Source organism: Bidens hawaiensis, unplaced genomic scaffold, assembly GCF_021521415.1.
Source record: "Bidens hawaiensis isolate Kalapana, Puna unplaced genomic scaffold, B.hawaiensis_p1.1 tig00002525_1, whole genome shotgun sequence".
NCBI lineage: Eukaryota > Viridiplantae > Streptophyta > Magnoliopsida > Asterales > Asteraceae > Bidens > Bidens hawaiensis.
In genome coordinates this window covers 2,934,349-2,952,743 of record NW_027491138.1, presented here as the reverse complement: position 1 = coordinate 2,952,743, position 18,395 = coordinate 2,934,349, and the positions used below count along the sequence as shown (strand labels likewise).

Genomic DNA, 18,395 nt, shown 5'->3' with positions numbered 1-18,395 from the left:
TGAGATCGACGGAATCATGACGTCAACCTCTTCTCATCATTCTCTTCACATTACATACAGCTATAATAATATAATAAATAGAATATTGTAAATATGTATTTATTGGTGTGTAAATGTTTTGACTTTTGACCAACTCAAAAGGCATGACCCGCAAGGCCATGTGAAGGCAGGAGCTAGTCAAAAGTCAATTGACTCAGTTAATTTCCTCCAGGTACTCATACATTCTTTTATTCTCCATTGACATTTAATTGATGCTTCACGAAATACGTCTTTTGATTCCGTATAATCAATCTTCAATTGCACAATTTAATTTTCATTCATCCTGTTGCTTAATTGATTCGTCTCGTGCTTGAATTGAAGAAGTCATTTCCAGCTGTACGGATTTTAATATATTCTCGTTTATTTCACTCTAATCCTGGATCTCATAGTTGATGTTAATCCGCTCATGTATATACAATACTTGCTGATTTGATTTTATATTTATATTGAATTTTGTTAGGTTTAGCGAGTTCTTAGGTGTAATTTGGGGAATTACATTACATATGCATTCAGATAGTATAATGATCCTCTTTAGAGTTAATAAGGATTAATTTGTTTATGTGTCTGTTAAAGAGGTCAATTGGTAGTGATTATGTTGTTGTAGCCCTAATTTTATTATTATTTTTTCGTTGCAAGATGTTGTTGGATGGTATAATATATGTTCTTATATCGTATCTGGTTTTATGATACCTTATAAATATCTTGGTTATGATTCTATTTATGTCGTTGTTGCTCTGATTTTGTAGTTTTGTAGCATGATGCTTTATTAATCTTCCGGTCATGATTTTAGTTTACATCATTTTGAACTTACAGAGTCAGTTTTGGCATCACTGGCATTTGACATAATCTACTAGTCAACATATAGAACACTTTGTTATGAGTAAGTTCAGTTGCTGTTTTGGGAAGGTTGCTCCCCCAACCGTGGGTGTTAATAAAGGTACATGGTTGAATGCTAACTCAAATTTTATAACTATGAGTTCTAATTCGCGTTTCTTGTCAACTCTTTTTTACATACACGGGTTCAATTCTAACTGTTTTCTTGGAAAATTTCAGCAAACAATCGTGGAAGCAACGTTGATGTTAGTGTCGGTAAGACCAATGATCGTCTACTAAATTTGTAACTATATGCAATAATTTATGCTCTATGTCTCTATGCATGCGTGTGTATTAATAAACGTTCCATTCATGAGTGTACATAGATCTACATAATTTGCCTTTGAGATATATCAGCGTAGTGTGAGTTTTAATTGGATATTATTTTGTTGCAGAACTTTTGGATGTTGAGAATATGAGATTATATACATACAAAGATCTGCAAGTTGCCACTGGAAATTTTAGACCAGAAAACAAGATAGGACATGGAGGTTTTGGTTCTGTTTACAAGGTTACTTTTAAACATTTAAAACTATTTGTCTTCACATGTATTTAATTATTATGAAAAGTTTAAAATAGATACTGATATCTTAAACAAACACTAACTAATCTTTAGGGTACACTAAAAGATGGCTTAGTAGTGGCTATAAAGGTTCTCTCTGCTGATTCAAGGCAAGGCTTACGGGAATTCTTGAATGAAATAACCGTTATTTCAGATATACAACACGAAAACCTAGTAAAGTTGCATGGTTATTGTGTAGAAAGAGATCAAAGAATCTTGTATATGGTTACCTTAAAAACGGTAGTCTTGATCAAACTCTACTTGGTAATAACTTCTTGCAAAACCTTTTTTTACATTTGTTATGAAGTTACCTAAACAGGCCCCACCAAAACATAAAATTTTTAAACTTTTTTCATGTGTAGGAAGCAGTTATTGTAACATTAGGTTCACATGGGAAATTAGAAGGAAGATTTGCATAGGTGTTGCAAAGGGGCTTGCTTATCTTCATGAAGAAGTTCAACCTCATATTATTCATAGGGATATTAAGGCGAGTAATATTTTGCTTGATGAAGATTGTACACCAAAAATTTCAGATTTTGGTCTTGCAAAGATTTTCCCGTCTCATTTGACGCATGTTAGCACACGAATAGCAGGAACTCAGTAAGCTCATTTGACTCACGTCAGAAAAGTATTGTCTACTCTTGCTTACATTTATGAAGTTTTTGTTTTTATTTTTTCGTAATGGGTTACTGCAGAGGATACTTGGCCCCTGAGTATGCAATAAGAGGCCAGTTGACAAGGAAAGCAGACATTTACAGTTTTGGTGTTTTGCTTTTGGAAATTGTTTCAGGAAGACCCAACCAAAACAGACGGTTACCTGTTGAAGAACAATATCTTCTTGAACGGGTATACATTTTTTTAATTTTGAATTAGTTTAATTGCGTAAAGTATATTGCTGTTGTTTTGTCCTGCGTGATGTTCTTGGTAGAAGTAGTTATTACTGATTTGGATTCACCAGATATGCTATTTTGTGATTATGAAAGGGTAATTAAGACATTTAACTAATAAGTAAACATTTGTTCTTAAACTAGAAAAGATCTTTAAAGGCATGCTTAATACAGAAATAGTATAGATGAAAAATACTTGACAAAGATTGAACCCAAAAATCGTGTCAGACACATGAACCCATGCAAGGCACGAGTTTTCGTGGCTTGACACTATCAAACTAGGTATTATTATTATTGTCCGTAATTATAATAGACTAGATCAAGATGGTATTTATGTGTAATATGTAATTCTATTTGTAGAGGCTTATGTAATCCTGTTATTCACACAATCAACATACTATACATTATGTGGTTTATCTCGATTTTTGACTGCTGGAATTATCTTTATAATTATTATAATATTAATACTATAAAATTAAAAATCTACAATGAAAAATACAATTGCATATAAAATGATTAAATTTGGAACTATAAAACTTGATGCCCATCTCTCTTTTATCTTTTAAATTTAGGAGTAATATGCCCAAACAGTTATGACACAACACACATTTTTAAAGAATAAGTATAAAATCAAATATGTCAACCCATACATGACCAATTTGGCTAAACGTGTGTAGGTTCAACCGAAAACTGGTCATAACCCGTTTAAACTAAACCAAAACCTACAAATTTCATGTTAGGTTCATGTCATGTCAAAAATTAACACCTGCATACACATATAAAACATGAAATGGCTAATATTCCCCTTGACTTTTTATAGGCATGGCAACTATATCGGGAAGGTGAGTTGGAAAAGTTAGTTGATACTTCAGTGCAAGAAGATGTTGATATCTTTGAAGCATGCCGGTACTTAAAAATCGGCCTTCTTTGCACCCAAAATCTGCCCAAAAGCCGACCGTCCATGTCATCAGTCATGAAAATGTTAAATGGTGACATGGAATTGAATGAAAAAGATTTAACTGATCCGGGATTATTATCTGATCTAATGAGTATTAAGACCAATAAAAATAATAACACATCAGGTACATCATCTAGTGGTTCAAGAAAACCTGAGGAGTCTCAGTCATATGGAAACACAACCACGTATGCTAATATGACCTTTACAACGATCACCGAACGATGATGATTGTGAAAATAGTTGATTTGAAAGCAATGTAGACATCTCATTTTTTTTGTAGATGGATGTATATATATTAAAAATGCAAACATCAATGTTGGAGAAAAAATATGGAATACATTTGTTGGATGTTGTATATCAACATGTAGTAAGAGTTGTGAAAGTGATGTTTGTTTTTCAGGCAAGATTTGAAGATTGGTTATTATTGATTTTGGTGTTTTATGAACAGGGGTATCTTATACATTTCTTGAAATATTATATTTGTTTGAATATGATAAGTGAAATTCATGTTATAATTTCCATCTCTTTCAATAGGGTGCAAATTGACTTGACATGTTCTTAATCCACAAAAACAGCTGGGTCCTTTATAATCTCGATGCTTTCGAATTAGAGATTGAAGGGAATACCAAGGTTTGAGCCAAGGAAATTATGTTTTGTAGAACTCTATCTAAAGTAAACACTTTTGAGAAATAACTTGAAAGAAATAAACAAATAACTTACAAAATCAAGTATGCATTCTAATTGATAGACCAAAAAAACATAGAGCATAAGTTAGAACTTGGAACTAGATTATGAAAATTTTCAATCAGAACTAAATATTGGTATTTTAAAAACTGGCTTAAAAAATCAAATAGGTAACTCTATACATGTGTTCTATTGTTTAGTTATTTAGGTCATTCAATCATGTAAAACAAATGATATGGCTATAAGCAATTAAAAGGGAGGTGAAATAATGCAAAGGCTTTAAACCTCAACTTCTCCAAGGGTTTCAAATACAACTACAAATTATATGTAGCTATTTGAGCTTTGGAGTTGTTGATGGCGAAGTTCATGTTATCAAACACGTAGATGAGTAGGAATAACAGTATTAAAAGAAATTTCATTTTTTCCCTTTTTGTCAACATAAGATTAAATAGCTTGAGACGACACATGCTAAGTGCATGCGTAATGGGGCGTTGCCCTTCTCATGTGACACCCTACTAACACCTAAACAAAGCTACACCTCTTAACATTTTTGCCTTTTCTTCTAAATCGCACTTTTACAAGCTTTACATCAATCAATCACGTCTTTACATTTTTTAATTAAAATATTATTTAATCATTATAAAGGATTTCACTGCACATAAAATTGAAAAATCCCCTATATACGTGATGGTGATGTGAGAGTGTTTTCCACTTCCACTACGAAGCACTAATAGATCCTGAACTCCAAAAATTAATAATTTAAATAAACATGAAGGCATTGGTTTGCCATTAATATTAAGTACACCTATAAGAATAAATAAATGTTTTGTTTAAATGTAGTTCATTTTTTTTATAAATTCAATATTTATAACTGAAATAGTAAAAAAAAAAAAAAGAAAAAGATTCCAGTGCTCTTAATAAAACTGTTATTATAAAATGTGATCCATATCACATATATTTTCCCCGATAAAGAGAGAGCTTAAACCTTCACAAGGGTTTTAAACAACCCCAGAAGCAAGCACTCAATACGAAAATGGCGACTCGGGTTCTCCTACGTACTCTTCGCAATCAAACCCTAATCCACCGTTCCTTCACAGCCTCTTATCATTTCCTACGATTCCGTCCTGTTGCCGCCATCGCCGCCGCTAATTTCCACCAGTCTTCCCTTGCAGCCAGCGATGTCCGTGCGTTCTCAACCCGTCCGACCACGTCTTCTCTAAACGATTCGAACCCTAATTGGTCCAATCGTCCCCCAAAGGAGACCATTCTTCTCGACGGCTGTGATTTTGAGCACTGGCTTGTTGTGGTCGACAAACCTGAAGGCGAGCCTACTAGAGATGAGATTATTGAATCGTATATTAATACCCTTGCTAAGGTCGTCGGCAGGTGACCGCTCACTCATACACATTATTAATTGTTTAATCAGAGCTTTTGTTTAGGTTATTAAAAGCTTCAGCATACAAGTTGTTTGATAAAATGCCTGTTTAGATTTTACATATGCTATGTTTGTTTTTCGATGTCCTGGGATAATTGAGCTCACTGTTGTGTTGATTGTTAGCTATGATGAAGCAAGGATGAAAATCTACTCGGTTTCGACAAGATGCTATTTTGCATTTGGAGCTCTTGTGTCTGAAGAACTTTCTTACAAGCTTAAGGGTAACTCATTCTTACTTGTTATTGATTATTGACTGACATAATAATAATATTTCGTGTATCAGAATTACCTGGAGTTCGTTGGGTGCTTCCTGATTCTTACTTGGACGTCAAGAACAAGGATTATGGAGGTATTTCATTTCATTGATTAGGATGCACTGATTGCTTTTTATATAATTGCTGGTGTTATGATGTATGGTTCATTGGTGTTTTAATTTGAATCAGGTGAACCGTTTATTGATGGGAAAGCTGTTCCATATGATCCAAAGTACCATGAAGAATGGATCAGAAACAATGCTAGGGCTAACGAGAGAAACAGGAGGAATGACAGGCCTCGCAACTCTGACAGATCAAGGAACTTTGAGCGAAGACAAGAGAACATGCAAAGCAACCGGGGCCTGCCCAATAACATGGACGGCCCACCGTCTAATATGAGGCCACAAGGTCCGCCACTGCCATCTTACAATGGTGGGCCACAAGGTCCACCACCACCACCCTATAACGGACCGCCACAAGGTCCACCACCACCACCACCCTATAACGGACCGCCACAAGGTCCACCATCACCAACCTATAACGGAGCGACACAAGGTCCATCACCACCCTACAATGGAGGGCAACGAGGTCCACCACCACCTTACAACAGAGGGCCACAAGGACCATCTCCACCACCCTACAATGGTGGACCTCCAAACATGGGATATCAAAACAATGGATGGACGCCTAATAATGGTCCTAACTATCAGCAGCAGCAGCAGCAGTATGGGCCCAACAGTGGAAGAATGGGCTACCAGCAATCTGGGCCTGGGCCCAACAATTATCCTCCAAATTCTAACCCTTACCAGCCCCAGGATGTTCCTGGAAGAGACATGCCCCCTGCAGCCAATTACGAATGATTGATCATTTCAAAATGCGATTTTGTTTTTGTTAAGGAAAATGGTCGTTTGATTGCTGAGACAGTTTTGCTTACGGTTGTATTGTCAGTAAAACGTGAGTGATGTTTGAAGTGTGAGAATTTAGGGTCAGGGTTATGTTGAATAATATTGTATAGCTTAGTTGCATTACAATGTTCGTTTGTGATGCATTTAATGATCTGTTTTGATTTCCTATGCTTTTGTGTCTAAATTTATATATGTTCGGGCTGACTGGATGAGTTGGTCTGGTTAGGGTGACAGGTAAAGTTGTGTTCAGTAGATGCGGATTTTGAGCAAAATGGAGTAAAAAGAGGTTGTTTTTAAGAAAGTACCAATTTGGGCTTGGATAGTAAAGGTTTTGATAAAAATGAACTCCAATAGAAATAAGTATGTTAGCACTTAGCACGAGTACATTTTTGGCCGCTGGTGCAACAAGTAGAGTTGAAGACCATGGTAGGCAGCAATGTTGTCAATGGCTGTGGCGTTTTTGGCTGTGGCAGTGTTGACTACATGATGGTGCCGGATCAGTGTTGACTACATGGTGGTGCCGGATCAACTTAATTTAAACCATAATGTGTAATATATGATGCGGTCTGAGGTCCACATAAAGAAGGGTAACTTGTTCTGAGCTGGTTAGGGCCAAAAACCCGAAGACAGTCTAGTAAACCCGAGAAACTCGCTCACGGTTTAGCACATACATGCACGGAAACTTGATACAATATATTAGTGAGCCATTTGACGGCTTGCAGCTTCATGCATACACATGATTGATCACATTGCAGTTGCAGAAGTGGTCTGATCTGATCCAAACCCATATGCTAACCCAAGCCTGATAACACCCAAGTCCAATCCACTCTCTCATGGTCCCATTCTCGAGTTCCAGATTTGTTGTTAAAATGGTTTCACTGCTGGAGGTGGTGGCGACGCCCATGGCGGTCTCAGTGGAAATGAACAAGCGGTGAAAAGAAGCAATAGCATGGATTATGCTAACCTATTTGGTCTAACTTTAAGTTATTGAGTTGCATAATATTGCATCTGATCTTATATCCAAATTGACTCGTTGACATAAATGAACCCATATACAATCTTTTAAAGCTCAAATCAATCAAGTGAGAACAATTCTAACAGACCGATCTCAAAAGACTCCAACCAAGTTAGCCGGATTAGATGTTCACGTTTGAAAAACCGGGTTTCATGGTTCCTAACCGGCAGGATAAATAGGTCATAATTTACTTCCGCAAATCATTTTATAGCTAAAAGTAAAGCATTTGGATTAACTATAGGCATGCAATTATACCAAACTTTCAAAATCCAGAGATACGATTTGAAATCTAATGATACGATTCGATGCTATTAAGAAAAACTGCCCTAAAATCACCAAACCACAATAGACCTAGACGTTTTTGACCAATCCAGCCAGATCAGTTTAGCTTCTTTAAAATCCTGTATAGTTTTTTAGAAAAACCTAAATAGTTTCCTAAAAAAAACATAGTTACCCTTCAGCCTAGAAACGCTGTCAAAACCATCTGAAACACACGCATTGCATCCCTATATATGTATACTAAAACAAGAGAGAACAAAAGTACATCAAAATAACCAACTAGGAAGACATGAAGGGTCAGCTTTACAAAGCTAATTGCAACCTAGGTTCAGTTAAGTTGTGGTTCCATATAATAGAACAACAAATGCATTATGTTGTAGTCGGCCTAACTTACAAACACATAATGTTGTAAGTTAACCTAAGTTACAACAAAATGCAGTTGTCCATTCAAAATCCATTCTAGATGTTGCACATAAAGTTACACATTCCTGACTAAATCCACGACCAATCTCTATATCATAAACCCTACTTTGTTTCACACAAAAAACCACAATCTATCTTAGTTACTGGCGCAAAATATGATTATCTAGAGCTTTATGCTTGTAACAAGCCGATTACACAATCCAACCATCCAAAAACATCATCATAAGCTAGCAGAATCATCCTTTGTTAGGTGAGCTTCTGTTATTATCATTCTGCAGCTGAAAAGAAAAAAACAAACATCCATCATCATTCACTTCTTAAGAGTTACCATAATTTATCAAGAATATTGAATTAATACACACAAAAGTAAATACAAAACAAACAAGTCAAATATATCAATAAGACTTTAAAAGGAAACAAGACTTTTTAGAAGGCCATGCAATGGCCCCAATTGTTATTATTTATTTCCCTAACCAGCAATCAAGTTATATGCTAAACTCGTAAACTCTAATGCTAAATATGCAATAATAATAAAATATTACTATTCCTTGTATGGCAAAAGTGTCAAATATCACCAATTTTGCAAGTACGAACAAGGCTTCAATATTGAATACACATTATATTTCAGTAACAGCAAAAAATCCATTAATAACCAAAGTCAATCATGTATATAACATATATAGCTACATTACCAATTTCGCATATATGAACAAGGTTGCGATATGCATATACATACGCACATATTTGTATACATATGTTTGTGTTACAGTAACAAAAAAATTCATCAAAGAACCAAAGCCGTCATGCACAAAACAATAAATGTAAACAATTAGCTTACCTTAATCTGCACCGCTCAATTTCTAGGAGAGTGACCTGCGCCTGATCCGTCTGAAGAAGAACTATCACTATCTGAATCTGTATAAATAGCATCAAAAGAATTAGATTTACATCACTTGTAAAAACCAACTCCAACATACAAAATAACCAATATAATTACCACTTGAAGACGAATCACTGCTAGAGCTGCTTGAACTACTCTCATTACCTCCTCCCCTATCTCCTTGATTAACAGATTTACCAGCAAGAGTCTTCTCATCTGCTTAATAAACAAAAAACAAAAGAATAAATAAACAAATTAAATAAAAACTAATTTTTTTTTGAAACACAAAAAACATTAAATCATGCGTTTCTTGAAAAATCTTACCTGTTTTATCTCCTTTTAGCGTGCCCGGAAACGATTGTGCTGGGTTCTGCATTATCAAAAACAAACGGTCAAAACAAGCGTCTTTATAAAAATGTAAACTAAACGTATAAAACAGAATATAACATATTAGCCATACAATTACCATAATCTGGTGCACATAGCCAGCTTGTTCCCTAGCTTGTTGAGCAAGTTCAGCTTTCCTTTTATGTTTGCTCAAATTCTTCTTATAATTAGAAACAAACCGATCAAGTTCCCAAAGGGTTTCAATATCAACACTGTCAATATCAACTTCAATCTCATCATCATGTTGTGAAACCGTTGAGTTCTTTTTAATAATCTGAATAATATTATCAAGCTTCTCAGATGGTAAACTCTGAAGATTTGTACCGAGTTTTTGCTTCTCTTCAAAAGTCATGTTCCTCTTATTCAGATCCCTAGCTTTCGGTTTCTTCAGTACAGGTGTCCTTGTTGGCGGGATTTGTCTAGTCAGTACAGGTGGGCCCATCGATTCTGACCTGTACAGCATTCTTGAAGAATCATGTGCAAAATGAGGAGCCTTTCTTGAAGTTGGAGTTGGAGTGTTTGGATTGTTTGGGCCATAAATCATCCCATATCTTAAATTTGGATTCGACAAGGTTTCAAATTCAATCACAGCCCATTTTTCTTCAAAAATATCCAATAACTGTTCAGCCATAAAGTGCACATCTTGTCCTTTCGGATTATACAACATCGCGTTACGAAATGTGAGTCTGACATCATCTGCAAACTCGATTGGGGACTTGTAGAAATTCTGTGCGAGTCGGCTCTTAATTGTCCCCAAATCCATCGGATGCTGGATGATGTCATGGTAATCATGAAGGCCTAACATCTTCGCGTTAACCGGTTCATTAAACACCCACCCGAATTTGTGCTTCATTAACCTCAGCAACAAACTGTTGCAGCTCCTGAACAACTTAACATGATCTGAGTCTTTATGTTTTCTTCCACTGTTGGATTTGTGTCTTTTGTTGCTTTCAGGTGGTAATCTGTCTTTTCCAAGTAGAAATTCTGAACTTTGATAATACGGGTTCGCTTTTGGTGTTCGCTTTTCTTTCTCCATAAACTCACCAACTCCATAATTAACAATACGACTATGATGATTATTATTATTATTAGCCACAGATACACTTAACTGATGGAAAGGTCTTATAACACCATTTGTAACCGAACCAACTTCTGAATTAACTCTAAACAAAGCTCTTCTATCAACTATGTCATTAACCTCGTTACCTGAATATCGTGCATGATTGTAAATATTTGAAAAGGCGGTTAACTCAGCTTCTTTATCTTCAAGCTTTCGAGTCATAAGTCTCACTCGTTCAAGTTTAGCTTTCATCGTCTCCGCAAGCTCAACAATTTCACTTTTAGACTTTGCAGCTTTTAAATTAATCTTGACCCATCCATCCACCACCACAACAACCGGTTTAACCGGCCCGTTTTCGGGTGGGTCGAGATTTTGAACCGATTGCTCATTAGACGCCTCTAGTACAGGGGACAACTGTTGGTTTTCGGAATTTGTGTGGTCAGTACCTAGGGTCTGCAGGGTTTGATGGTTATTAGGGGTGGCAGGTGGCGAAGCGGGTTTGGTAGCAGGCGAAGTAACATCGGCCGCACAGGTGGCAGCCGGGGAGACAACAGCGGTGGTTTTGGTGGGTTTTTTCAACCTTCTTGTGTAAACTTTATTACCCTCTCCCCATTTACTCTTGGCTTTGTTAATTTTACCGGCGTCTAACAACCCAGAAGCCATAAAATTGAAACCCTAGAGTTCAAATAAACGGAACCCTAGCGTCAAATTCACAACCTTTAACGGAGAAAAACAAAAGCAAACAACTAAGGCAGCGTTTGTAACGAAGAACACACGAGATTACGATCGATAAACACCAGAATTCAAAAACCCTAAAATTGGAGCCCTAGAAGTTGAATAAGTGAAATTGAAGCTCTAGAGCTTCAAATAATCGAATCATAGCTTCAGATCTGAGTAAAAAGCCTTCGAATTTGAAGAAAATGAGGGTTTTGATGATAAACCTAATCGGAACAAAAGAGGGAAATTAAAATAAAAAAAAAAACGATAATTGAATTTGGGGAATTAGGGCTTGAAGAGCAGGTAGATTGAAACAAGAATTGAGATTTGAGAAGTAAAGAAATGGATCCGTACGTACTGACTGTGTGTGTGTCTGCTGCTGGTTCGTGCTCTCTTGCTGGTGTTTGAAGGAGCACGCGCTTGACGAAAGGCGGTGAAGTGTGTTTCTGATGTTGTAGGCCCTTGCTTGCTTTTTATAAAATTATAAATCTAATCATTCATACGTCCACAAGGTACCCTTTATATTGCCTTCATATCTTCATTTTTATTTTATTATTATTATTATTATTATCCCCTAAAGCTTGTTAAGAAAAAATGTTATTTTGTGTTCATTTACGTGAAACTTAAATGCGTGTTTTTGGATTTGTTAATGTTACTTCAACATTCAGAATTGGATAAATAAGGAAAGTAGACGATGTCATTGCTATAAAAGGAGTCAAATCGGATCTTCCGAATCATAACTTAACAAGTTATGTTTCGTTTAGGTTTTAGTTTTACTTTGTTTTAAAAGCCTGACATCAGTTTGCTTTCTTATAAATTTGTTTTCGTTATTTATAACGCAATGATGTTAGGTTGGTGTTTTCTTATTTATTATAAATAATTTTATCAATTTAAGTCATGAAATGCGAGTTAACTTATAATGAAGAAGCAGTACTAACCAGGTTTGGATTGACACTTGTGTTAACTTGCGTAACGAGGTATTCCTGGTTACTCTATTTTCCATATGTGTAAATTCGAAGTTTGAATGCGTCATATGGTAGATACTAATGTTGCTTAAAGAATAAGAATTAGATTACTAATGAAAGTTAATGTTATTATGTACAATAAACAATATAATTGAATCATAAATGAACCAGTTATTGAATAACTAAATAAGTTATCTTGATCATCTAATCTTGTAAACTTAGAATAAATGGTTCTCTATCATATGCTAGTATTATATGTTAAATGAGAACAAAAAGATAAAATGACTAATTATTACTATTTCAGACACACTATTGTAAGGGATTATCTAGACCTCAAAAGCAAACTAGTTATGTTTGATTTAGGTTAAAGCTATACTTTACTTGTTTTAAAAATCCAACGTTGGTTCATTTTCTTATAAACCGGTTTTTATTATTCAAACTCTAAAACAGCATTATATTAAAAATGGCATTTTCATATTTATCATGATCCTTATTTTATATATCAATTAAAATCCTAACCTTGGAGTTATGAACAATCAAGGCCAACCAAGTCCGATTAAATTTGTGTTCTATTGTATAACGAAGTATTCTTGTCGATTCCAGTTTCAAAATGGATGCATGCCTTTCTTTTTCAATTGTTGTCTATTTTTAATATGTGTGAATTATGAATGTGAATATGTATTTGTGAAGTAATATTAATACAAGAAGAAGAGTTGAACTATTAGCGAACAAGAATTTTATTGTTACATGATTTTTAGGATCCGATATAAATGCCGTTATATTATGATTACATCATTTTAAGTATGTCTGAGTTAATGTTGATTACTTTAACATGAATAAATATATGTGTTGCTCAAATTCACAAATTTGAACACTGTAATTGATCAATACGTCAAGGTTTGACACCTATTAATACATATATGCGTTTGCCTAGAAAAATGTGGCCATTTCTTGCTGATAACTCACAACGTCATTTTATTTATACCTTATATACGAGTAGTGGTCTTTATTTAATATATAATCAGTTTTAAGTAAAGACGCATGAGAACTACATAAACAATTGTACATACTCTTAAGCATATTTAATTTGTGAGAGAAAGAAAATAGGTTATCATGTTACATAACGAACTTGTTTAATTAACACAATCAAGTTTTTCACATTTCTTAAAATGGATTCCATATTAAAGCGTCCTTTAACTTAAGCGTGTCATGCACCACAATTATGAAGAAAAAATTGTGGATTAACAATAAATTATGAAACAAGAAGACCATTATTTGTCTTCTCTTTTGTACCAGGGAGATATTTTGAAGATTGCCAAGATGCTAAACAAGAAAACAATACTCACAAGTACAAACAGATTTTGGAGAGCTAACAAAGTTACAAATTTTCGATCTTATTTTCAAAGTCCATTATTTTATCTATTTCACAAAATTCCATCACAACATTTGCGGAAACTAATCCTTTTCATTAATAACTTGACCCGATTTCTTGTTTAAAAAACTTCAATTGCGCGAGTGATAAAGGCATTTTTCATGGTCTACAAACTCAACATAACGGGCCATTTATTACACACCTTTTTTACGCGGACGGTGCGTTAATCACTGGTGATTGGAATCAACGAAATGTTCTTAACATGAACTGTATTCTAAGATGTTTCTTTCTTATTTCTGGTTTACAAATTAATTTTTGTAAATCAAAATTAATTGGAATTGAGGTGGAGGATGGGGAAGCTTCTGATATGGCAGATCTTTTGGGTTGTAATTCAACCAAACTTCCCTTTTCCTACTTAGGTCTCATGGTAGGAGCCAACATGAATCGGATTGCAAACTGGTCTTCGATTTTGGACATTTTTGACAAACGTCTAGCCGTTTGGAAATCAACCTCGCTTTCTGTAGGTGGAATGCTTACTCTCTTAAAATCGGTAACGGAATCTCTACCTACGTACTTCTTTTCTTTATATAAAGCTCCACAAAAGATCATTGAGCAACTCGAAGCAAAAAGGAGGAATTTTTTTTGGGGTTGTAACTCGGGCAGAAATAAGATTTGTTGGGTAAGTTGGGACCGGGTTACTACGCCAATCGAAGCTGGTGGTCTTGGTCTCTCTCCTCTCCGAGATTCAAACATTGCTTTATTATCAAAATGGTATTGGCGATATAAACTCGAAGATGATTCCTTATGGCGAAAAGTGATCATGTCAATTCATAGCTCAATTAGATGTTGGCCAATTCTTCCTAATGCTAAGCGCTTCACCGGGTTTGGAAGACAATTGCAAAGTTGGAGAACCATTTGGCTGTTTCAAGTCTAAAACTTGGTAATCTTGTTAAAGGTAATCTTGGTAATGGTAGAAGAATAAGGTTCTGGATTGACACGTGGTTGATATCAGAACCTCTCAAGGATGCTTTTCCAAACCTTTTTGCTAACGTGGGCTATAAAAATTGTTATGTTGTGGATTGCTTTGACGAGGGGATTCATTCTTGGAAGTGGAAGTGGAAATGGAAAAGAAAGTCTTTGAGCGGGGATGAAAGAAATGAATTCGTTGATTTAAAAATTTTATTACAACATGTAAATCTTTCGGATAAACTAGACAAATGGGTTTGGACAGCTGACTCTTCGGGGAAGTTTTCGGTGGCGTCTATGAAAAAGGTTTTGTTTAATACTTTTGGTTTAAATGGTTCATTTGAAAAAGGTTTTACAAGGTTTTATGACTACATGTTGGTGCATATGGAAAGCAAGGAACCAAACTATCTTTGAAAATAAGGAGAGCTCGGTTGATAAGGTGATTGAAGACGTTAAATCTTTGGCGTTTCTTTGGATAAAGAACATATCGTCGTTCAAAAACTTATCTTGGAGAGATTGGTGTAATTTTTCTTTCTAAGCGTTTCCTTTTATTGTGTTGTTTTGTCGGCCTTAGCTTCTTGTTAGTTTGGCTTGTTTAATGAAAGTTGACGTTCGAAAAAAAAAATTAATAACTTGACCAATAAGCCAATATCCCCTTCTAATAAACAAGTAATTTGGTGTCATATCCAGGATTTTTCTACTTTTCACCGTTATATTCATTTTCAACATTTCGTTATAAAATATTTTTTAATTTTAATTTTTTAAATGATGAATTTCTTTTTATTAGTACAAGTTCAATCATATTGCCCCCATCCCTTGTAGTAGGGTGGTAAGAATGTCAGTGTTATGTAGCAAAGTCTGAGATTCAAGCCTTACAAGAAGGGAAAAAAAAAAGTAAAGATAAAAAATTAGCCGTTCAAAGAAAAAAATACAAATATATTAAACATGTCATTGTTAAAGATTCAAAAAATCATAATCAAGTCTGCATTCAATTTTAATTAATGAATAATGATTCAATTATCGAGTGCATAATTGATAATATTTTTCATTTTTAATAAGAAGTTTCTAAATAAACATATGTTTTTTTATTTAAAAACTTAGGATTAGTTTCATATATATCACTACAAACATTATAAATATCATATATGTATTTACAAGATTAGGTGTGTTCTTCGGGTTTTGGATTTTTTGGGTTGGGTTCTTCGGGTTTCAAAGTTTTAATTCTTAACCCGAAGCCTAACCCAAATCTCTCACCGATTTTTCGGGTTTGGTTAATTGGGTTTCGAGTATCATATAAAATAAGACAAAAAAACAAAAAAAAAAATTAAAAAACTCCAATGCTAAAACAACATATTTTTATTTGCTCGTAACGCAAATAATCAAATAATAAACCAACATAACTTAATAAAGTCATAAGACAATTCAAAAGAAGAGTAAAACTAAGCAACTAACTCAAACCATAATCGTCTTCAATCAGACATGATTTGGTTGTTCGATTACGGTTGCAATTAGTAATAAACGGAAAACATAAATTAACAATAAACAATCGGTCCATAATAGTTGGAATGACAACTGTCACACCCCGACTTAGGGCCTAGGAGTGTGACCAATAGTTGGTACCTGTTTTATAAATGTATCAGAGTTATGAGTTAATTTTAGTGGAAGACTTAATGGTTTCATATAATATTAATTTACATTGAAAATTGACTTGGGAATTAAATACCCAAGTTGAAAGTTTACAAAATTTTGTTATTAAATATTACAAGGATTTGTATATTAAAAACTGAGTCATCAAGTACGCGAACTTCTATCTCTGGGATGACTCTAATCCTTGTTTCTAGTAATCATCAAACCCAGTTACCTGCAAGTGGGATTAAAATACGTCAGCTATGTGCTGGTGAATCGTTATAACTCTAAAAGCATATATAAATAACAATCATAATACAAATATAGTTTTATTGACAAGCTCAACGGATATATTACTATAACGTCAACTATGTGCTGGTGAATCGTTATAACTCTAAAAGCATATATAAATAACAATCATAATACAAATATAGTTTTCTTGACAAGCTCAACGGATATATTACTATAACCAGTATATGTAACACTGCCCTACACACACACAAGTCTCCGAGCCACGTAGCCCATACCGGAGAAACTATATATGACCATTAGCCCGCGGCCACGTAGCCTTTGATTGTTTAGGCTTAACGGTTATGTTTGGATCCAGACACATGTGTATTCGGTCTGAGTTGATTTATTTTCTAATTTTTATTACAATGTTTTAGAGATCACGTAATCTCATGCAAATAGTTGACTGACTCAATAAGACAAACAACATGTCTATCTTATAGAGTATAAATATGTTTGACTGTTTATAAAGGTTTAACGTATTCACGTTAAATGTAAAGATTGAACGTACTCACCTGTATCGATGATATGATTGTTTGAAAACCCTTCTTGATTGCAAATGATTGTCAACCTATAAACAAATAAGTTTGAATGATCACCTTAATGGTGTTTCTTGATTAGACTGCAGACTTTAAGTCTGGTTTTAACCTTGATTAGGTTTGTGAATGTTTTGAAATCATGATTGTATGTGTGTGACGTTTGATATAGCATGCTTTGGCCTAATAGGGTTTATCACGTTGGCAAACTTCTCCAGGTAAGTAAACGGGTCCCGCAGTTGATTGGGATGCGTTCGAAAACTTCACAAAAACGGACCTCGGGACTCCTCGGCAAAGCTAGCACGTTTCCCAATACTAAGTGTGTGTTTTTGAGTGTGAGAATGGGATGAAAACGACTGAACTCGTGGCTGCCCTATTTATAACCGAAATTGTGCATCTTCGCGATACGCGAAGATGCAGCCTATGGCGGTTCGCGATACACGAAGTTGCACGTACGGCGTCGCAATTTTGCATGTCAACCCCGTGCTGCCACGTGTCACCACGTCATTGGATAAGCTTTGAAATGTGTGCCAGCAACTTCGCGATACGCGAAGCTCTGCATCTTCGCGATACGCGAAGATGCATAAATTTCAGAAATTCCATTTTAAGTCCTTCTATTTCCAGATTTGGCATATTTAGTCCTTTAACTTTCAAAATTTGCATTTTTAGCGCAAAATTAATCAAGGTATTCCCGAGATGTTACAACAACAGTTGATTCTAATAACTTTAGTGACTAAGACTAAGCCTATCATACCAAAAAATATATTAATTTCAAACTACAAGTTTACTCGGGTTTTTCGGGTTGACCCGAAACTTATAAATCAAACCCGAGAACCAACCCAAATTACTTCGGTTCGGGTTCGGTTTCGGGTTAGTCTTTTCTTGGGCTCGGGTTTTTCTGTTTGGGTTTGTTCAGGTTTGGGTACAGGTTTTTGCAGGTTGAGTTTCGGGTTTCGGGTAAAACTGATAGCCCTATACAAATTAGATCATACATGCCTTATTTATTAATAACAATTTAATAAATGATCACTTGCCTGCATGTTTCTAAAATTTTAACTCTCATATATGCCATTTTTTAACGAATAAACCATTATACTCTTTTCTATTATATAATGTGTTTATATTATATATTATTATTATTATTATTATTTAATTTTAAAAAATTATGGTTTGTGTCCCTGTGCTGGATGAGTGGAGGCACTCTATAGGTCTGATTTGCACAATCTGTGCCACCATTGTTTTTGGGCAAGCCTAGTATGACTACTGCTATCGGTTGACTGATGG

At 34.9% G+C, this 18,395-nt stretch overlaps 2 protein-coding genes and 1 pseudogene across 3 annotated transcripts; 2 read left to right on the top strand and 1 right to left on the bottom strand.

Annotated features, from left to right (window-relative positions):
- Positions 1-849: 849 nt before the first annotated feature.
- On the top strand, positions 850-3,544 carry LOC143620017 (cold-responsive protein kinase 1-like; annotated as a pseudogene). The gene is made up of 7 exons (XR_013151274.1): positions 850-976; positions 1,093-1,128; positions 1,308-1,423; positions 1,529-1,738; positions 1,837-2,074; positions 2,170-2,320; positions 3,182-3,544. The product of XR_013151274.1 is annotated as a cold-responsive protein kinase 1-like (transcript).
- Positions 3,545-5,036: 1,492 nt separating this feature from the next.
- Positions 5,037-6,552, top strand: LOC143620018 (uncharacterized). Its single transcript, XM_077091819.1, has 5 exons — positions 5,037-5,389; positions 5,562-5,659; positions 5,722-5,787; positions 5,882-6,172; positions 6,212-6,552. Exons 1-5 carry the CDS (start codon positions 5,037-5,039, stop codon positions 6,550-6,552), a joined length of 1,149 nt encoding a protein of 382 aa, XP_076947934.1.
- Positions 6,553-8,111: 1,559 nt separating this feature from the next.
- On the bottom strand, positions 8,112-11,350 carry LOC143620015 (transcription factor GTE4-like). Its single transcript, XM_077091818.1, has 5 exons — positions 9,661-11,350; positions 9,519-9,564; positions 9,312-9,410; positions 9,153-9,229; positions 8,112-8,592 (listed from the first exon to the last, which is right to left on the bottom strand). Exons 1-4 carry the CDS (start codon positions 11,302-11,304, stop codon positions 9,168-9,170), a joined length of 1,851 nt encoding a protein of 616 aa, XP_076947933.1. The 5' UTR covers positions 11,305-11,350; the 3' UTR covers positions 8,112-8,592; positions 9,153-9,167.
- Between the last annotated feature and the right edge of the window lie 7,045 nt (positions 11,351-18,395).

Bases quoted from the DNA above. Each gene is read 5' to 3' on its own strand.
- LOC143620015 (XM_077091818.1), bottom strand. From the start codon at position 11,304: ATGGCTTCTGGGTTGTTAGACGCCGGTAAAATTAACAAAGCCAAGAGT. The intron at 9,565-9,660 runs GTAATTGTATGG...TTGATAATGCAG, and splicing joins GCTATGTGCACCAGATTATG to AACCCAGCACAATCGTTTCC. The intron at 9,411-9,518 runs GTAAGATTTTTC...TTTATTAAGCAG, and splicing joins GCTAAAAGGAGATAAAACAG to ATGAGAAGACTCTTGCTGGT.
- LOC143620018 (XM_077091819.1), top strand. From the start codon at position 5,037: ATGGCGACTCGGGTTCTCCTACGTACTCTTCGCAATCAAACCCTAATC. The intron at 5,660-5,721 runs GTAACTCATTCT...TTCGTGTATCAG, and splicing joins ACTTTCTTACAAGCTTAAGG to AATTACCTGGAGTTCGTTGG. The intron at 6,173-6,211 runs GTCCACCACCAC...GACCGCCACAAG, and splicing joins CTATAACGGACCGCCACAAG to GTCCACCATCACCAACCTAT.